The 21,529-nt window shown below is 42.6% G+C and overlaps 1 protein-coding gene across 1 annotated transcript in view; it reads left to right on the top strand.

Annotated features, from left to right (window-relative positions):
* Nucleotides 1-21,529, top strand: part of TMTC1 (transmembrane O-mannosyltransferase targeting cadherins 1) — a 152,084-nt gene that overhangs the window by 47,490 nt on the left and 83,065 nt on the right. Inside the window, exons 6-7 of the mRNA XM_042838013.1 lie at nt 12,371-12,452; nt 13,736-13,839. Coding sequence (XP_042693947.1) covers nt 12,371-12,452; nt 13,736-13,839 — 186 coding nt within the window. The remainder of the gene's footprint in view (nt 1-12,370; nt 12,453-13,735; nt 13,840-21,529) is intronic.

The following is a 21,529-nucleotide window of genomic DNA, read 5'->3' on the forward strand; positions in this document are numbered from 1 at the left end:
GCCTTTGTTTCTCTGGGAATGGTTGTGAAATAGCAATTCTGATTGCTGCTTTACGGATATTACGTTTAATCAATAACTCAAATACAGAAATAATGGCAGCTTTCTGTCCTCAGTTGTGGCTGGCAATATTACTCACGCTTGCTGATACTTCTTTCTTAATTATTCAGTGAGGACCTATTTATTGTGCTTAATAATAGGTTCAAACATATGCACTGCAAATATCAAAGAGTAGCAAGAAGAGAAAAAGAGGCAGTTAATGAAAATGTGTGTTTCCTGCGAGCAAATCTATGCAAGAATCTTGGTATCAGCTTTGTTACAGAATTGCTTATCCTGGGAGTTCTTTACCAGTGAATGTGGGAATTCCAGTTCTGCTGTTTTAGCTGGAGCAGGCCTGATGCCGAGCTGAGAAGTAGAGGATATGCCTCCATTTTTCCATGGTGACTCTTGTGATAGCATTTGAGGATGAGTTTCTGGCTGTGTCCTTGTTTGTGAGCAGCAGTTGTCCCAAGAGGCTGCTGCGACAGGACTCCACTCTCCCGCCTCAGCACTCAACGCCCTTCCTGCTGGCTTCTTGTCCAAAAACCTCCACCCCATCCCACTCCATCTCCACTGGCCAGGCAGCAAGCTGACATGATGGCAACACCTACACCACAGCCTGCCTTGGCTTTTACTGGCTGCGTGTCCTCTTTGGCCGAGCACCATGACAAAGGCTCTCCTCCAACCTCTGTGTCATTTTGTCTGGACATCAGCACCATTTTTTATGAGATCCCACCACTGGTGTTTGTCTGGACAATCACAGACCACGAGAGTATCCTATGAGACACCCAGCACTTCTCTCATGATGTGAGGCTTCTTTTCCTTGCCTGTGCCAGCCTGCTCTCTCCCACCAGGGTCCTGTCTGCCTTCACCTTCACTCCATCAGTGGCTGTACTTTAGTTTTTGGGCTCAGTCAGCCCCTCTGTGTGGCTAAGCCACCTGGCAGGAGCTCCCGAGCCAAGTCCTAGCCTTTGAAAATACTGCCAGTGTCATGCCTTGTAGAGGCAAGCATTGCTGTCTCCTTTTGGTTGGCTTTTTTGGGGTGGGTGTGATACCAAAGTGGGCAACCCTTGGGCAGAATGGAGATGTGTTGCACTGGGGAGCTATGACGGGATTTTTGTTGCAAGATGTTCTTGTTAAAGTGATCTTGGCTGTGGCCTGCCTGAGCCGCCCGGACATTGGTGACATCAGAGGCCACGAGCAAACTTCATTATACATTTTCACGCGTTTGCCTGGAGCCAAACAGACAACAGACCTTCTCTCCTTAGGTTTCTGGGAAGGAGAAGCCATCAATTACATGGGAATGTTTGGTCATCCGTATAAATACACAGCTGAGTATTACTGAGTGTCAGCTCCTGTCCCATCCTATGAAAGTTTGATGTGGCTGGATATGCATTACAGGCTGTTGCAAACTCCCCAAGGCAGAAGCTGCTCATATTTTTGGCTGAGTGCAACATCCCGATAGCTTTCTTGTGAGGCAACTATGCAGGATCTTCCATGTGAGCCAAGTTTTTAAATATCAGAAATGAAAGCCCGCTTTTGTGGCAGAAGGAGACTACAAAATGGTGTAGTTTTCTTGCTGTTACTTATTTTTGGAAGTTGCCAGTGCAGTTCAAAGAGATTATCTTAGTGACTTACAGACGACTGGGATATTTGTGGTCTCATTTTTCTGGCAGTAGATGAGACTGAGTTGCGGTCAGAATAGGATAAAATATAATTATTTTTTTCTAATTCTGCCAAGTTTCAGAATTATTCTTTTATTGATGTGCTTTTGGCTTTTACCATTTATTATCTGTTTAGATGAGATAGAAAGAGGGCTTTGCAAAGGAAATCCATTTAAAGCAAGGCACTAATCTTTACTAGCTATTGCGGAGTTTAATTTGTACTTTTTACAAATGAACCGTATCAGAACAGAGCCATGAGTGTCTGTGATGAAAGAGTGGGTCCATTTTTAATTTGAAGAATTTAAGGATTTGTGTGTAGATGATGGAGTGGAAAAGCGACAGAGATGAAAGTTGCTGGAAGTACATTGTTTGGTATTTCATGCCAACAGTAATAACACAGGCACAATTTACTTACAGGGCTTCTGACAAAAATAGTCATTTGCTGCCAATTTTTGAATTGTTTTCTTTCAGATTCTTTCTGTGTTGCTGTATAACTTTGGCATTGAGTTGCATTTGATTGCGAACATCAAAAAGTTTCACTGAAAGGATACCATCTCTGAAGAATGTTATTTTTCTTCTTCTCTATATTGCTAACAGACTTGTGTCATTCATATTTAAAAAGAACAAGCTATTCTTGAGGTTGTTAAAAATAACAGACTGTTTCCTAACAAGAGAAGAGCGAGGAAGTTGCTTTCTTTTTTTACCATTTATTTTGTATTTAGAGATGGCTTGACATACTCGTGGATTACTTTATTTAATCTGACGGAAGCAAAGGGACACGCTAGATCAAAATGTCAGATTAGGAATTTTCCAGAAAGGAAATATCCTCTTCCTGAAGTATTTGTCAGTGACGTCCAGAGAACTGTTCTGTGAGTTGCTGCTACATGGGTTTCATTTTGAAGGAAAAGTTTGTGGAAAACATGCAGAGCTTCTGCTTGCTGATAGTGCAGCTGAATTTAGTGACTCCTCCACTGATGTCTGGTGACAAAAGGTCTGGATCCAAGCATGGACCACCCCTTTCCATTCCATCATAGGTATCTGGGAGAGTTCTCAGTGTAAACGATTAGCTTATAATCTCTTGTAATTGACAGAGAATCTTCAGGGGAATCCATGTAGGCTTTATTGGTCTTCATCTAATAGCACATACAAGCAGATTTCCATTAATTGGTTATTGGACGTTCAGGCTGATGGACTCTTCAGAATACTCTCTGGTTTACTGTCCTGAAAATCTACAGTCTCTGCATGACCACAGCAGCGTGATAACTGCTCCTCTTTCCATCTTATCTCAGTATGAAGGACTCAAACTGCAGATATGTGGTTTTTTTCCACCCCCTTCTCCAACTAAGTGAAAAATGTGCATTTAAATTGAACTTGACAGGCAGTTTCTGGATTACAAGTAAATTGTGGAAGTATTAAAGAAATCTCAGAACAAATACATTATGAAAGAAAACAACGCTTTTCAGGTTATATTTAGAAGGGGGGTCCGTTTATTGTCTCCCCATATTTCTTTTCAAATTCTGCCCAAGTCTCGTTCCAAAACAAAAGCTTTTACTTACAGGCTTACTTGATTTACCAGAAATGCTCAGAACATTATCTGCTTCTCAAAGCAGTGTAAAAATTTCCCATTTGTGCTGACTCCAAATGATAATTTGAAAAATATAACTAATTTCAGCAAATGTATTTAAAAAAAAAACATCAAGCATTCAACCTGATTGAGAGCAGACTCAGCTATAAAACTTTGCTGTCTTCCCCTCCTTGCTCAAATCAAACTCTTTGGCTGTACCAGTGAGTTATTGACATTCCTTAAAGAACTGCTTCAGGAGCTCTGAGGCTTGGGATCAGATGAACTTTACCCCTACACTTACAATCAGTGCGTGTCACTTTGTTTAGGGCTGATGAGCAGATGAGGAGGTGCTGAGCATCTTCTCAGGGAGAGCTCTTTGCAGTTCCTGGCACACATCCATCCCTGCCCAGCGTTGCTCACTGAGTCTCCACACTCCGTGTTCTGGGGCTGGCTGCCTGCGTGGTGTCGTCTGATTTTTATTTTGTAAACATTTCTTCCTTTCTCTCTTGATTTTTTTCTGGCATTTCATTTGAAGCTGGGATAGCTTGCTGCAGTTAGCAGTAGTATATACAATTTGCTGCATCTTTCCTCTGACAGACATTGATTTCTGTGCCCTTTCTCTGCTGTGGCTTACTGATGGAAGGGGTTTGTTTCTTCTCTTCTGCTCTGTTGAAGCCTTTTGCTTTAATTTATTAGGTTTACTTACTGGGATTCCAGACAAAGACAGCAGCAAGAAGCAAGAGCCTTAGTTTCCTAATTGCACATGCACAATTTCAAGCCACCAGGGTTCCTTCTGTAGCTCAGCAGACTACTTGGACCAAAGTTTGTGTTTATTGACATGAAATGCTTTATGGAGAGCATCAAAGCAATGCGGCAGGCCTCCACATCTTTTATGGTTTGTTTGTAAATGTTTACTAGGACACTTGCTTCCCAGGGACACCTCCATAATTTCCACTCGCAGTAATGGAGACTCATGCATGACTGGAGGATAACCTCCTCCTTTTTCCCATTAAAGGCATTTTTTTGTGATTAGGGACCCTGTTTTAGCTACCTCGCAGCCCACACACTCCATACAGCACACAGTGGGTTTCCATGCAGCCCTGTTACCAAGCCCATGAGCCCGGCTCTTGTGCTGTGCTGTGTTTTGGGGCAGCCTGTATTCACAAGCTGCCAGCTTTCTGCAGAGACGCAGAGGTAGCAGTCGTTCTGCAGGAATCCTGGCTGTCCTCTGTGTTTTCAGGCCATCTGCTCGTGCTAGGTTGGTTAGCTGAAAGCACAGCTGCTTCCTGAAGCAGTGCTGCACTGGGGAGACAGGCTGCTCCCGCTGCTCATGTCACGGCTCAGATCCTCAGCGCTCACTGGGGACACGACAAATTGAGTGGCAGCAGGTTCCTTGGATACTGCCACTGGATCTCTTACAAAAGCAGAGGTCTGAGTGTCTCCCTGTATCTCTGTCCTTTCCTTCCTTTCTCTTCAGTTCTCCTCACAGAATCATGGAGTCATTTGAGTTGGAAGGGATGCTTAAAAGCCATCTGGTCCAACTCACCTACAATGAACAGGAACATCCAGGTAGATCAGGTTGTTCAGAGCCCCTGACCTTGAGTGTTTCCAGGGACGGGGAACACTCCTCCACCTCTGTGGGCAACCTGTGCAAGTGCCTCACCACCCTGACTGTAAAAACTTCTTCCTTATATCCAATCTAAATCTTCCCTCTTTTAGTTTGAAACCCCTTGTCCTAGTCCTATCACCACAAACTGCTAAAGAGTTCGTCCCTTTTTCTTACAGACCCCTTTAGATACGGAAAGGCCTCTCTCAGATCTCTCTGGACCTTCTTTTCTCCAGGCTGAGCAGTCCTCCTTCTGTACTCATTCCTCCTCATGCCTCCTTTGCCTTCTTTCTTCTTTATCCCCTCTCATCTTTTTAATACTCAAATGCAGCCTCTTAGTCATCTGCATACGTTCAGTTCTCTACATCCAAGCAGGTTGTCTCCTCCACAATGGGCACAGGCAGTGCCAGAGAGATGCTTGAATATCAGTTGCTTTGCAGGAGCAATTGCAAGGAGAGTGATGCTGTTCCTGCTGAGTTGTGTTAAAATCACAGGACCATTAAGGTAACCCCAGCCCATCCCCACCATGCCCACTGACCATGTCCCTTAGTGCCACATCCACATGGTTCTCGAACACTTGCAGGGATGGTGACTCTACCACCCCCTGGGCAGCCTGTTACAATGCATCATTACTCTTTTGGGAGAAAAAGTATTTCCTAACATCCAACCTGAACCTGCCCTGGTGCAATTTAAGGCTGTTGCCTCTCATCCTATCTCTGTTATCTAGGAGAACAGGCTGACCCCCATCTCGCTATAGCCTCCTTTCAGGTCGTTGCAGGGAGCAACAAGGTCTTCTTTGAGCCTCCTAGGGCTAGAGAATCAGGGGAACTGATAAAAGTCTCTATCTCTCCTAAGCAATGCAGATAGAGATTTTTTTTTCCCCCTAGTGGCTTGTCATGTTCCCAGAAGCAGAGTGAGTTGTTGCTGAAAGCAACAGCAGGAACATCTCTGCAGTTTCTCTTGCTAAATGACAAGACCCTGCTCCAAAGTACACAACCACAGAAGTTTTCTCCACAAAATGGTTGCATGATTTGTCGATATGGGCAAAGCGATGATTTTTCTTTCTAATTGCTCTTTCAGAAATGGTCTGTTTTACCTGAGACCTTCAGGGAAGAAAATAAATTCAGCTTGACACAAACGCCTGGAATGGAAAACTTTCAGCCTGAATGAATAAAGCTTGTCAAAAGAACAAGCAGAAGAAAAATAGGGGTTTGTAGCTAAGCACATGGAGCAGCTAAAGCCTAGATTCTGTTGTCAGTGCTGCTTCTAATGCAGTTACGTGAATATCTCAATACTGGACTTCAGCTGACCTAGGATGCGGGATATGGCATCTAGTGGTGGATTTCAAGGCTTTGTGTGTGAGACACGGAGGAATTAAAATGGCTGAAATCAATGAAAGTTTTAAATGGCAGGCATAGTGCTTTGGTTTCCTGAGATCTGGTGGAAGGTGGTTGTGCTTTGGTGAGGTCTTATTTTTCATGCTAGCCCTGCTCCACCTTGTCTCCTTGTCGCGTCAGTGGAATGTCTGGTATGAGGGGAAGTCCTTTTTCATCTTGGTTACATCTTTGATCAGTTAAGGTTGTTTTGCAATCTTCCTTCTTTTTATTTTCTCTCCCTGTACCACTGCTATGCCTTTCCCTCTCCCTTTCCCTCTTTCTTCTAGATTTTTCCCTCCATTTTCACCCCAAAAAGAAAGAGGTACATTAGCGTAACAGCAGAAAAAGGCCACACGTGGGGCCACCTTCTCAGCTATATTATGCCAATGTGGTTGTACTCTGCTCTGTTTTGCTCTGGGTATCAAATAAAGCGCAAGAACTCCAAACTTATGCTCATAACTGAAAACTTACTTGAAGTGTATATTCCATTATCAGTGCAAATGAGTTAAAGCAGTTGTGACTTTCATAAAATCTTTCCATGGCATTTAAAGTCTGTAAAACTGCTTCTCCTTGTGTGTGTTTATGCATCTGGGTCTGCGTGGGTAGTAGTAGCTGGGGTTTAAGGCTCTCCAGGGAGACAAGGAGCAGGGATACTGCTCCTGCACTGCACTGCAGGGAATGTTGAGACTTCTCATAAAAAGGGAAGCAGAAGTGCTTTTCTTTCTTTTCACTTGCAAAAGTTGTAGCTGTGACTGATATTTCCCTGCATTGACAGGTATTTTAAGGAAGTGAAAAATCCAGACATGTTTGAAATAGATTGTTTTTTCTTTTTCGTTTGTATTTTTTATTCCATGACAGATTTACACTCCTGTTTTCTGACTGGACTATCACATATAGTTGCCCCTTGATGGTCCTCCCAAAGGAGAAATATAGGCCAAGCTAAGCTGAAAAGCTCCTTCTGTAACCTAAGATGTGGCTGGCTGGGCAGACTGGAATGAAGTCATCTCTAAGTAGAAATGGTAAAGACAGACAGAATCTGAATCCTGTAAAACTTCTGCCATGTCAGAAGGGGAGTCTGTCTTACTGACTAGATGTGAATCTACCAATGATCTGAAGCTTCAGCATTCACTTAAAGCAACCCCTTCTGCGTTGAAAAATGCCTTGATTAGAGGTATCTTGCTCTTATCATCAGGAATTAAGATTAAGATAACAGCCTTGCTTTTATACTTATCCTTCAAACGTTTTCCCGAACACAGAGGTTCCCAAAGTGTTGGTTCAAAATGCTGTTGGTTGCTGTGAGTTAGATCTGCTTCCTGGGGAGGATGGAGGTGGGAGCAACAATCTTCTCACAGCTGAGGGACCTGCCCAAAACAAGCTCTCGGAATACCAGAGAGCCGTTGTACTGTGTCATTATCTTGGTCTTTTAGATGTCCCCAGTGGGGAGCATCCATCGTACTTACAATCGTTCGCTTTTTTTCCTTGAGAAAGCTTTCAAAGAGAACACAAGAGTTTGTTTTACACTGACACTGAGTCAGCTACACTGTGGGATAAATGTGTTGCTGATAGCGGTTTGTGATATCTCCATGTCACTGCAATTAGCTGCAGCTGAGAAGCTGTCCCACTCTCGTCTGTAAACTCTGGGTGCCTTCAACAGTAAAGGCAAATTAAAAAGCTGTCTGCTTCTTAGCAAAGTTTGTTTTGATTAACACGAGGTCCATCTGGTACCAGGAAAGTTTACATTTCTGTAAACTGCACGGTATTGAGTTTTACTAGGCCACCTACTCTGCTGTCTTCAATTATGAGCTCTCCGAGTGCTCTGATGATGTAATTGGTTTCAGGATGAGCTGTGCTTTTCAGGAAGCCGGAGCTGCCAGAGAGCTGTCTTGGCCTTTGTTCAAACTGTGCAAAAGAGGTTCCTGCGTTATTAAGCGCTTTTTGGATTTACTGTTTGTTGTGATTCTAGTTGCTTTAGGGAGTGTTCCTGAAAGGCTTTTAAAAGATAGCAAGTAGCCAATTACGTGCTGTTCTGCTTTGTGGGAAAGCTGGCACAAAGCAGAGGTAGAACCTCTGTCCAAGCATGCTTGTTTCTCGCCATTCTGTAAACCCGATGGTACGAACTTCCTGCTCTAACTCCATCTTTTCATCATGAAAATCTGAGAGACCCACATCTTGAAATGTTCACCTTGTTTTATGTTCTGGAGGTAGCATTTTGCTGCATGGGGCTACCGTCCATACAGTTTTTCCTACAGACATCCCACGCCTGCTCTCATGTGGAAATGTGTGTGTGTGTTTTGGCATCGGGAGCCACGTTACAATGGTTGGGTGGAGCAGGTGATAGGGAGTGGCTCCCATTAACAGTGGGATATTTGGCAGCCTTGTGTGGTGTGCAAATGCACAGAAATCTGACCTGTAAATGACTTTATTCAAGACAGCTATTATAAACAGGTATAAAACAGTTAAGCTAAGTAACAGTGATTTCTTTGATTGTCCTACTTAAGGACTTAAGGACAAAATCAAGAGCTTTGGCTGATCCTAAGGCTGTCTGAGCAAAGCTCAGTATGATTTGCAGCTTGCAGACACATCTAGATTTCACATGCCTATGTTGCACATTCTCTGTGTTGCAAACATTTAGCAAACTTCCAGGTGTCATTTGCAGTTCATTTGATTTTAATGCACAAACATGTATTTTTCTTCACTCACACCAGATGTGAGATGTTTTCCTAGTTAACTTTCCTGAACCAAAAAGTAAGCTCCATAGTTGTGGAACCACAGAATCATAAAGATTGGAAAAGACCTCTAAGATCATCTAGTCCAACTGCCAACACATCTGCACCATGCCCACTAACTGTGTTCCTCAGTGCTGTGTCCACATGTTTCTTGGACACCTCCAGGGTTGATGAGTCCACCACCTCCATGGGCAGCCTGTTCCAATGCATCAGCAGCATTCTTTTGGAGGATAGATTTTTCCTAATATCCAACCTGAAGATTGGATGAGGTGCTCTGGAAAGCCACATGGATTTTGTAGAACACTGATTAATTGAGGGAAATCATATGTTTATGTCGCTTGTGCAAGTTGATTTAATGGGAAGACAGCTTGGATACCAAACTCTGAGCAGTGTTTTCTATCATGGTTTCCAGGTAGACTTCAGGATGGCAGCTTTCTGAAAATGAACTTTTTGCTTCTTGGTTGGACTGTCATGGAAAGAAACATTTTATAATCAAAGCAGTAAAAAGATTTGGAGGACAGATAAAAAAGTTCTGGACTCTCTGAACGCTCTTGCTTCACCCATTCCTCCTTTTTTACTCTGTTTCCTACTGTGTTGCAGTTCATTGTTCTTCAGTGCAGCGTGGTGATTTGCAGATAGTGCCTATGTAAAGATTTCTTCTTATTTTCTTTTTTCTTGCCATTATTGCTCCACAAACACAAATGGTGAGAAGACTCAAGATTTTCTGAAGGCCTGATCTGAAATCCTGGCAGTGGCCAGAGCTACCACAGGATCTGCCTTTAATTCTGTGGAGTGCTTCAGATTTACTTTGACTTGTAGATAAACTCATGCCTTAAAACTGTTTGGTAGCTTGTGTGGTGTGGTGTTATACTTGCTGCTAGGAAGGTGTGAGTTTCAGGCATCATTTTAGTTATTTACAGGCAGAGAAAAAGGTCAGGCTGGATGGGGCTCTGAGCATCCTAATCTAGCTGTGGGTGTCCCCGTTCACTGCAGGAGAGTTGGACCAGATGGCCTTTATGGGTCCCTTCCAACTCAAAACGATTCTGTGATTCTGTGAGAACCAAGGTATGAAGAGTTGACCATTGCTTCACTGTACTGCCAAAGATGAAAGAGTATACAGGGAAATGTTATCTTAAGTCTCAGATCCCTGCCCTGCATGTGCAAAGTGGTGGGGTCTGCGTGCTCCCTGTAGCTTGCCTGGATGTGGGCGGTGAGCACGTGGCCCAGAGGTGATGGCAGCTTTGCCAGTTTCAAGTCGCTGGTGTGAGGCGATACGGTTTCTTGAGGACAAAGTTGGCACACTTCTTAACACCAATAAAGGTGTTCCTCTGTCTCTAACTGGAGTGTCAGAAAAAGGAAGCTGAACTGATCTGGCTGCTCTTTTTTCAGAATAATTCCACCTAAAGCAAATATTTGTAGTGGAAAATCTCTGCCCAAAGTGTTACAGCTAGTTAAAACTTCAAGCAAGTGAAAACAGGTTCTTCATAATGAAAACAGTCAGGCCGTGTGATTAATAGTCTCACCTCCCTCCACCTATAAAAAAATACAAACAAAATGCAACCTAACACTTCTATTCTTGCTGCAAATCACAAGGGGGTTACACTTCGTAAAGGGTTCCAATGGGGAACAAAAGACCAGGATTTGATCCAAATGCTATTAAAGTCGCTGAGAGCCATTCCCTTCGGCTGTGGTGGGTTTTGGAGCAGGGCCATGGTGAACACTTGAAGGCCAGCCTGACCTTTCACAGAGAAGGAAAGCTGGAGACTTAGTTTCATCTCACTTGTACTTACTGGAGCCTGATTAAAATCAGTGGGAGCTCAAAAAACTTTGCACTTCGCAGAGTTCAGCCCTTGAAGATTCATCTGACATTTAAGTCAGATTCTGTGCTTAAATGTCAACATTTCTAAGTAAGTAGTCGCCAAAGATGCAAAGTCATTTGACTTTCTTTGCAATGTGTGGTTGGTTTTAGTTTAGTTTTAGGCATGATACTTAGGGAAAGTTTTCTGAAGATGGGTTGTTTTCTAGAAGGCACCCAGATGTCCTTCTGGATGTTAAATGCTGACTGTTTCTTGCTGGCTTTGTCGCTATTGCTTTTGTCTGTAATGCAGTTTTTTTTCTCCATCCTTCCGTGGTGTCCAGGATTGCAAGCTTCCTACTATAGAATATTTGAACAAAAAGCCAGATATTAATGACTCCTACCAGCATTAGGAAATGCTGTAGTCTTGTTTTTTTTTCCTCTGAGACTTGAAGGGTGGAAGCAGTCAGATGATAAATTGTGCTGAGGAATTTGGGAAGGAAATAAGATGCAGTTTATGTGCTGGATGTTCGCGGGAAAAATGTATGACGCTGTCATGCTTGGAAAACTAACTTGTGTGCAGGTGTTGATTCATTCTGTAATTTCTGTAAATCATTTAAATAGAGTATCCTGGTACTGATTTGTTATGCAGAAGAACCCAAAAATGTTTTGGCTCTGAATTTATTTTGTTTACTTCTTATTTATAACTTCTTAAAATTATCTGTCAGATTTCCAATAGTTTTCTAGTTCCTCTCTGCTTAAAATATTCGTATCTCTTCTGTATTTCTTTCTGTTTCTCAGTGCTTTATTACAGTGACAAAAACTCTATCAGGTTCTGTAGAAATGGAATTCTCATTGAATTAATGTCTTAGGGATGGCACCATTTGTTACATTAAGAAGACTCCCTGGAATTGGACAAGTGCTTCTACCCTACAGTAAAATAAATATGTAGCTTAGGCTCCAGATAGAGCTTAATTTTATTCATTGAGAAACAGAAAGGTTTTCATGAGCACTCCTAGAACAATAAACCACCTGTGTGTTTGTCTCTGCGCAGTTAATTATCATAACACCTTGTCAGTAGACTTGTCAGTAATGAAACAAGTGTGCAGAATGCCCTTAAAATACAAAAACTTATTCTAAGTTCAGTTCTACTGGACAGTTTTTCCCATCTCTAGAGACTGAGCAGGGAGCTGGGAGCAAGGAGGTTTTGCATTTTAATTGTAGACTGAAATTGAATTGTTGTGTTGATACATTCCTTTGGGAGACTGAGCACAGCAGTCACAGTGTAACGTGGGCTTTTCTGGGGATTAAGGAGTTAACTGATGATTTAAAAACAAATGCACATACAGAAAACAAGTCAAAAAGCAAAAAAACTCCACAGAATTTGTGGGGGAAACTTCAGTGTCTTAGAGCATGTATTATTTCAAGTAACCTCTGTTTTACAATTGTAATTCTATCCTTGAAAGGGCTTTGAAGTATAGAAGGGGTCTTGTTACAGCAAGGTATTTGAGGGTGGTTAAAATAAAGCATAACTTTCTTCCAGTTTGAAAAATAAGTTACTGTTTCAGAGTATTTAAAAATTATTTGTTTCCTTATATTTCAGCTACCTGACTGCAAATAACAATGAGAATTTCTTGTACACTGCAAGACCTTTTTTGAAGAGAGCTGCTTTGGTAATAAGCTATGTAAGTACGAATGGACTTGACCACGTGTTTCTGTTTGTGACAAGAATGAGCATTGTGTGGTAGTGTCCCAAAAGAGTCAGAAAGCTGAGGTGGTGGATGTTAAGTAAAGTTAGTGTTGGAAAATGGTCTAGAAAACTTCAGCTGGGCACAAACAAAACTATTATTGTGTTTTTGGTTCAGATTTTCTTTTAATTTGTAGTGGTTGTCATTACAATTACATGATCATCTGTAAACCTTTCCTGCCCTAACTACGGAGGAATTGGTGGTGCTGGGCTGAAGGGAAAGTCATGACTTTTATGGCATGCTTTTAGTTTCATAGCAGGGCTTGATTGGTCGCCAGAACAGCTCTGTCTGCAAATACCTTGTTCTTGGTGTGCTCCAAGCAGCACTTGACATGTTGCTGGGGAGAAACCCATCACCACCATGTGGATCCGCTGGGTGTACAATTCCTTGTGCTTCTTGAGGAGCCAAATCCCCCTGCCTGTCCTGCAGTGACAAGTGGCTCCCAGAGAGGTGGTGAAATGCCAAACCACAGAAGTCCTTCCAAAGATTAGGATTACACAGCATGAAAAACATAGGTGCAGTTTGTCCTTAGACCGGTGTCAGCATGAGTGAATAATAATAGCTTTTAAGATATGAGTCCTGTATTCTCCTCTGTATTTAGTTAGAGGTCAGTGGCTAACCTCCACTAAGACTGAGCCACAACAAGGTGATGAATTTGTCCTTTGAAATTCTGCCTTTCTTGTGGGAAGCTGTGATAAGCTGATTCCTCTAAGTAATGCGCATGTGAGCAGGGGCGTGGAGGACCAGGCAATATGCTGAGAGCTGCCACATTCAACATATGCATATTCATAGCCCTCTAGCTGATGCCCAGAAGATTAGAGCTCTTCCCTTACTCTACAAGTCTTTGTGCTGCTAGGCTCTGCACTACAGCAGCCTGCGGTGTGCATGGATGCGGTGGCTGCTGGGCTGGAAGTGGGGGGCAATAGAGCTGGGGATTGCACTGGACTGGGAAGCCAGAGTGGGCTCGACTGTCTTAGACAGAAACATTTTGCCCCTCAGTCATGCAGGGCCTGGACAACTCTTCCCCTGCCTAGCAGCCTCAGATGCTCAGGAAGGTGAACATAACTCAGAGCTGAATTTTGCCACCTGCACAGGATGAGAAAATTGAATTTTGCCTCAACAGCTGAGCTGACTGTCTTCTAAGTACAGCATAGAGCCAAGAGAACTATCAAAACAAATATTTAGCAGCACATTACTAACCTAGATGTTCTTCTTTGAAGGTGATTCTCATTTTGTATTTCCGTCTCTGGATAATGGGAGGATCCATGCCAATGTTTTCAGAACAGGACAATCCAGCTTCATTTTCACCCTATTTGCTGACGAGGTACAACAAAATTAATCAAACAAAAGTTTGCGAAACTGTAGTCATGACATTATTTTTTCTTTGCACTAAAATATATTACAGATGGTAAATGAGAAGACTTGTTTTGCTGCCTTAATTGCTTCTCCTTATTGCTCTGTCTAAAATAGAAAACAATCAGAACCCCAAAACACGCTCTAGTTCCTGTTAAATTATGTTACATCCTTTCTTACTGAAAGCTCTGGGCTTATTTTTATGCAAAGTGCAAAATGTCATTCAAGTGTCTGAGCATGGGACTGGGAAGCCCAGTGACTGAGGCTTCAGCATTCAAACTGGCTGCTCCCTAGGTATGGGGTGTAAGCGTTCCGTTTTGGCATCAACTGAAGTTCATATGGAGGGGCATGACCGCCCCCGTTGGTGAAATATGAGTGGCTGATCAAGACTGTGAAAGTGGAAGTCAGGATTCTACTGGCATAGAGTACTACTTTCTAGTGCACATTTTTAGCTTCAGCACAGGATGGGCTGCTGTGGGTATTAAAAACATGCCTTAACAAACTTCTGTTATTTTATTTCTGTTTTTCAAATGATACATAAATATTTAAACATAAATATTATACTTAATTATTATACTTACACATATACTTAAAGGCAAAAATGACCTTTTCCTTGCCTGGGACCTGATGTATTGTTAGTTTAAGGTGCAGCATCCCTCTGGTTCTGCTGGACCTGACCATCAGGGAAGTGGCTGCTGTGATATGGCTCTTCCTTCCAGAACTAGCCAGACCAGTGCTCCAAGAAGGTAGTAGGAAGTTGACTTCCTCTTAAGGCAGGACCACCTGCATAACTGATTGTTCTGGTTTGCTACTAAACAGGGGAAAGATGCTTTGGAGGCTTCTGGAGGAAATTCCTGATGTCCCACATGAAATGGGAGTGGTCCTCCAGTGTCATTTTCTGATCTCAGTGGCTCTTAATTCCAGCAGCAGAATTTCAGCTGAGCCACCAGTTAAGATCAAGATCTTATTCAACATCTGCTGCAGAGTCAGGCTGGATCTCATTTGGGAGACCTTTATGATAATGTGACAACAGCTCCTATTACCATCAAGGCTAAAAGTGCTTCCAGGAGGAACACTGTCTGATTTGGAAAGCTCTGATCTGTTCACAATATTTCTGGCAGGGTCATGAATACCAGACTGTGCAGCACAGCATGAAGGATTTGGTGTTGTCCCTTTTTGATATGTTTCTGCTAGGGTGGTAGTCATAACGTCCTAAGTGATCCTGGGCTGACTCCAATTACTTATTTTGTGCTGCAGATGTCTTTTATGTGTTTGTCTCTTTTCATCTTATAATGACAGGGGAAGGTTTTTAAATCCCAAAGCTAAACTTCTGGGGGTATAAAACAGTGCCTATTTTTGCCACCTGTGCTGTGGATTTTTTTGACAGCCTCTTGAAGGACTACGAGAAGGCTGCTGGCTGAGCTCCTCCCTGGCCTCACGTGCAGTCCAGCAACACCTGTCTGCTCCACACATCATGAAAAGTCATGACAGAAGCTCTTCCAAGGGAAGACTATAACTGTTTCTCTGAAGGGATTTTAAAACCTCACAGTTAGCCTGGATCTTCCAAGTCTGCTGAGGTTGATGCTACCTCTCATTTTAGCCAACTTACTCAGAGGCCTATGCTTTCCACGCAGAAAACTCATTCCTTTTGCAAGCCCATCTGGCAGCTGTTCTGTGGCTTTCTAATTTTCTCTGCTGAAATACTACCAACCCCTAAAGTCTGGATGGAACTATAGAATATGTTTCTGGACAGCGAGGGTGGCAAATTTTTTGTAAAGCAGGTGGAAGCTTTACAAGGGGCTTTCAAGACCAGTCAGAGTGAGTGAATACTCAGGATCCAGGTAGCTGTTGGTATGCGTGGTCATCTGGCCAGCTGGTGGATGTCCTGTCACATAGGAGAGATTTTTGTTATGGTCCAGAGTTGGAGGAGCTGCTGAGCAGTTCATGCTCCTGTTGTGGACACCTGAAGCAGTAGGTTATGAGAAGTTGGTGTGAGAAGCTTACGTGAGGTTTTAAATCAGTCATTAGTTTCTATTTGAAAGCAAAAGTCTTTATTTGCTCTGAGCTGGAAATGTGGTTACTGTGCATGCCTTGCCAGGGTAAATGTTATGGTATTCAGCAGGTTAGTTATTTTAAGACTTTGCCAAATCTGTGGAGCTAGGAGGAAGGCTGATATCAACAAATGGATTAAAAAATGGGAAAAAAACAAACCAGTAGTTTAGAAATATGTGGCAGTCATTGTGAAATGCATGAAATTGGATATGGAGTTGAGGTCTTGCCTGACATAAGATAAACCCAAAGGAGGACTGTTAACTCTTGCAAGGCTTCTGTGTCAGCTATTTTGCTGTGCAGGTGGATTTGTCCCAAGGTTGCCAAGGGTTATTGGAGGGTGGTAAAGATTAGGGCTGGGCATAAGCTATGGTTGAGTTTGAAAAACCATTGGCTAATGAGGTCAGATTTTGCCAGCTGTTACAGTGCTTGTAATATCAATTACATGACTGAGGGTGTGAGGAAGGGCAACCATATCTCAGGCTGCATCCAAAGAAGGGCCAGCAGAGCAGGGGAGGTGATCCTGCCCTTCTACTCAGCAGTAGAGTAGAGTACTCTGAGACCTCACCTGGAGTACTGAGTGCAGGTGTGGAGTCCTCATTGCAAGAGAGATATGGACTTGCTGGAGCACATCCAGAGGAGGGCCACAAAAGTGATCCCAGGGATGGAACACCCTCCCTCAAGGACAGGCTGAGAGAGTTGAGGCTGTTCAACCTAGATAAGAGAAGGCTCCAGGGAGAGCTAAGAGTGGCCTTTCAGTATCTAAAGGGGTCTATAAGAAAGAAGGGGACAGACTCTTTAGCAGAGTCTGTGGTGACAGAACAAGGGGAAATGGTTTCAAGCTAGAAGAGGGGAGATTTAGACTGGATATGAGGAAGAAGTTTTTACAGTTGCCCAGGTTGCCCAGTTTTTGCAGGTTGCCCAGAGAGGTGGTGGATGCCCCAACTCTGCAGACACCCAAGGCCAGGCTGGATGGGGCTCTGAGCAACCTGATCCACCTGTGGGTGTCCCTGTTCACTGCAGGGTGGTATACTAGGTGGCCTTTAAGGTCCCTTCCAACTCAAATAACCATGTGATTCTATGATTCTATGTCTGTGAATGTACAGAGTAGGTGAGCATGAAGAAAATACTGTATATGAAATAGAGAGGAGAAGAGAACCGGTTCAAAATAGGCCAAGGAGGTGGTTTGCAACAGGTAATTGAGTTGGGGAGATGTTTCCACAGAACATAGTAAGTGTGCTGAATGCTTATGTGGGCTCAAAGAGAGATTCACCAAGTCTTAAGGAAAAACAAAAATACAACCACATACAAAACAGACAAGCAGGCTATTAAATATGCAAAAACCTCATCTAACCTGGGGACATCTTGGTATCTAGAAATTGGGAAAAAGTATCTCCTTGTGCTTTTTTTGTATGTTTTTTTGCTGGGCATTAATTTTTGGTCACTATTGGTGAGAGGATCCTATTTTTAGCAGACCTTTGTTGCAGTCCAGTTTGGCCCTGGAAAATGACCATATATTCTGGATAACCTATCTCCAGTCTTGAACAGTGTAGAGAACAGAGAACTGATTCAACCTTTGGAAGAAGAAACAGTGTGAAATAGTGACAGCTTTCAGTCTTAAAAAAAACCTGTTCAGTATGTTCACTAGATTACCATCATTACAATTACATATCAATGGGGATTCAAATAAGTGCTTTGAAAGTCAAAATATGAATGCTTCCATTGCTGCAAGGTACTGGATTTTGTAATACTGACAAATACTGAGATAAATGAAAGCTGCATTCTCTGTCCTCCAGTATGTTGCTTGGCAAAGGTGATATGAAGAAAAATCTGTCCATCACTCCCTCTCTCAGCTGAAGTAGAAATGAAGGTGTTAGGAATCCTGTTACTCCTAAGTGCTGCCATTACAGCCTGTCCACACAATCTGTTGTTTGCTACAGAAGGGAAGTAGCTTCTCAAGTGACCTAATCTAAAGAACACAGACTTTCATTCACTGTGACTTGCCATCCCAGAATCTGCTATGGGAAAGCCATTGAATAAAGAAAACAATTCCATACATCTCTTCCACCATTCTTGCTTGAATTAGATGTAAGTTGAAAAAGAATGCAATTAGAAAGGCTTGGAGAGCTACCCAGCTTTGTGCAAACAGTGTACTGGAGTGCAATTAGAGTGTTAGCAGGGCACTGAGTGGTGAGCTGTCATGCTTCAGACATTTAGCACGTCTCTTTATTTTGCTATTCTTGAGGAGGAAAGAAGAAGGAGGCCTTTGAATAAACAGATTGTGTTACTAACACCATGGTAAGACAAGGAAGAACGTCCATTGTACAGCATGTCTTAAGGTGTGGGAAATACTGAATCTTGCTAGTAATTTCAGACTAAGTAAATGTGTTTCTTTCAAACTATATCTCTGGGAGATAGCTCAAGTTATATTAACAGCTTGTGGCATTTGCCTTGTGATGTTCCTTGGCTGCTCACTGTGGTCATAAAGTAGACTTGTTTGTGTTGTTGCATTAAATAGTTAATGCATTTCTGCCTTGAGATAGCATTGTCCTGTGGTTGAACTCTTTAAGCTAGCTTTATGCATTTCTTTGGTATTTCAAACAGATAAATGAGAATTCAGTCCCATAGAAAGCTGAAGGAATACATAAAAACTGGCACATACACCTTTACATACAGGCCTGTGACTGTTTTCTGAGCAAGGTGTGTAATCATCACAGCTGTAACATCCACAGGAATGAACTACAGAGAGGTGTGCGGCAGACCTGTGCTGGGGATGTAGGTCCCGGTGCCGGCCACTCTGCCGAGGCAATAAAGTGTAGCAACTCCTCTGGTATGCAATTTGCACTAACCTCGGGCTAGGAGCTGGCATTAAAACAGACCCCTGCAATGTATCAGCCTTTAATTAGCCAGGTTTTCACATGCTTCCTGAGTGGAAAAGGTCTGCCTGTTTTGTCGGCTTTTTTCTGTGTGCCCAAAGGTACTTGACATCTTCAGCATAATACATGCAGTATTGATAGGCACCCAGAATTCAGGGCCTGCAGCTAAACAAAGAAGAGAATCATAGAATTGAACCACAAAAATGTTTGAGTTCTAGGGGATCTTTTAAGGCCATTTAGTCCAACTCCCCTGCATTGGACATAGGCACCTACAGCTAGAAGTTGACGTCTATCTAGAAGATGATGTTACAAAGCAAATGACAACCTACAGTAGCATTAAACTCCAAGAGGAACCTGCCTTCTCAGAGCCATGTGAAAGATTTAATCATTTCTCTTAGTTTTCTTGATTTAAGGAACAAGCCCAGGTGTAGATAGTGCTGCTCTGAAAGTCAGCTGGAGAGGCATCATAGTGGGCCATGGCACTCCCTGATGCTTCAGTTCCACCACAATCCCCTCCTTACTGGAAGCAGGTGTTTGGAAAGAAGGGAGTGCAGCTGAAGCAGAGGCCATCAACTCGTGTAGGTAAAACATGTTTTGTTCTTGGAGAGGAAAAATAGAGTGAGATCATGAGATCTGTCCCAGGTTTTCCAATACTCCGACTCTCACAGCAGGCTCAGGTTCTAAGGGATATGTGCAAGCTCTTTGAAAGTCTTTCTTTTTGAAGAATTTTAACGTTTTTCAGATTCAGCCAAAGAGTTTGAAAGAACCTGAGACTGGATCAGAGCTCTTCAGGCAGTGAAGCTTTTGGGAACAATACAATCTGCCTTTCCCCATGTGCCCCTGCTGCATACTGCCCCACCTTCCAGAGAAGTTACCTTGTTGTTCATCAGGCTGCAGCAGTCTGTCAGTACTTTTCTGCTCCCATCCTCTCCTGATTGGCAGCTCTTTTCCCCTAGATGTGAGAGTTTTGATAAAGGAGGATGCACGGGCAGTTTTCCCAGTTAGCAGTATTTTCTGTCTAGCTGATGCTTGGATTTGGATGTCAGATTGGAATTGGTCTGTCTGTTGTTTATGTAGTCTTACTCCACTGTCACAGGATGTGCTGGATAGGCACAGTGTGATATTTTTCTTCTGAGGCTATGCAAAGAAAATGTTTAGGCTAACAATGTACAGATGAGGAAAATAAACTCATGTGGGAAAGTGTGATTGGACTGGCAGCTCCCTAGGGGAAGTGCAAATACATACAATTTTAAGACAATACTCCTGAATGATACCACCTGCTTATAATTGCAGCCATGTGTCCTAGGAGGACATTAATGTGAAGTGGCTCATCAAGTACGTTTGCTTTAGGGCTCTGTAGAGAATGAAGAGAGCCTGGAAGTCAGTTCGGCTGTTAATGCAAGTGAGAAGCTCTTTTCCCTAATAAAGGCATTCTTCTCACCCTTACTTGAGCTGAAACTTCTCTGAGCACCTGGCAGTGCACAGGCCTTCTTTAGAAGAATATCATTAACAACATCAGGCATCTTCTTCCTGCTTTTGTTTGAGATCCTCTCTTCTTCATACAACTCATCATTTTCCCAGATACCAGTTTAGTGCATTTCTTCACCTGTTTTCTAGATAGGTCCCTCTTGTTCCCAACTGAGAGAATATTTTCTCTTGCCTTTGCCTTGCTAAAATTACCAGTGCAGTGAAAACTTCCGTTTGTGAGTGTATACCCTGCTGGGCCTTTGGGAGTAAGGAGGACCCCTGCTACTCATCAGGAATATGATGTCTTGTCCCAGAATGGGCAAGGCGGTAGGTTGCACCACTGTATGCACCTGCAGCAAACAGTGTCACTGGCATCTGCACTCTCATGCAGCCTTGACAGGGAATGGTCTGCATCTTGTGATCAGTCATCATGTAGCACAGATTTGCAAGGAAATCTATAGATCAGACCCTGGGAACTGAGGGGAAAAAAGCTTAAAACGTTCCAAAATCAAATAGCAGATGAAGCTCCTCACAGATTTCTATAAATCTCTTTGTGTATTTAACTAGTCTCCCAGTTTGACAGAGCTGAAACTAGAGCTTTTCCAAGCTTGTTAGTCTCTGTTACAGCAAAGGGTAACAGACAGTACCTCAACTATTTTTATCTTATCTTATTTATGGCTTTAAGTAGCACTGTTAATTTCATTTTGCAGCAATAGCAATCAGTTGAGATGGTGGTTTTCTGCTACAGGTTCTCGATACGAGTCATCCTGTATTTATGTTAAATAAAATATGCAACAGTACGTTTAAAATAAAAAAATTAAAGCTAAACACACTGGATTGCCATGACAACACCTGCTACCTACAGGAGAAGTTGTGGTTTTCTGTATATGCCAGAGATTCTGGAAGGAAAAGAATGCCTGCTGAAACTTGGATTTTTGTGTTCAATTTGCAAATAAGAAATGACTCTGCTGTAATGCAAATGCTGTTAGCCAGCCTGGGGGAAAACTGGTTGACAATTAAGAGTCAGATTCTACCAATCACTGGTAATACTCTGTCTTGTCTGGGATTAGCTGATAGATAGGTAGATGTTATAGCAGGGATTTTCTCCACTGGAATTCTGGGAGATATGAAAAGCAATATAGAGAAGATCATTAATTTAAAAGATAATTCACTTAGTCAACTAATTAAAAGAAAATACTTCTGTTACCATTCGCAGGTAGGTTGCAGAAACATAATTAGCTTCTGAAATCATCCCATGAATCTTCAAGT

Source organism: Centrocercus urophasianus, unplaced genomic scaffold (assembly GCF_019232065.1).
Source record: "Centrocercus urophasianus isolate 14NV4802_14NV808 unplaced genomic scaffold, USGS_Curo_1.0 seq_73, whole genome shotgun sequence".
Taxonomy (NCBI): domain Eukaryota; kingdom Metazoa; phylum Chordata; class Aves; order Galliformes; family Phasianidae; genus Centrocercus; species Centrocercus urophasianus.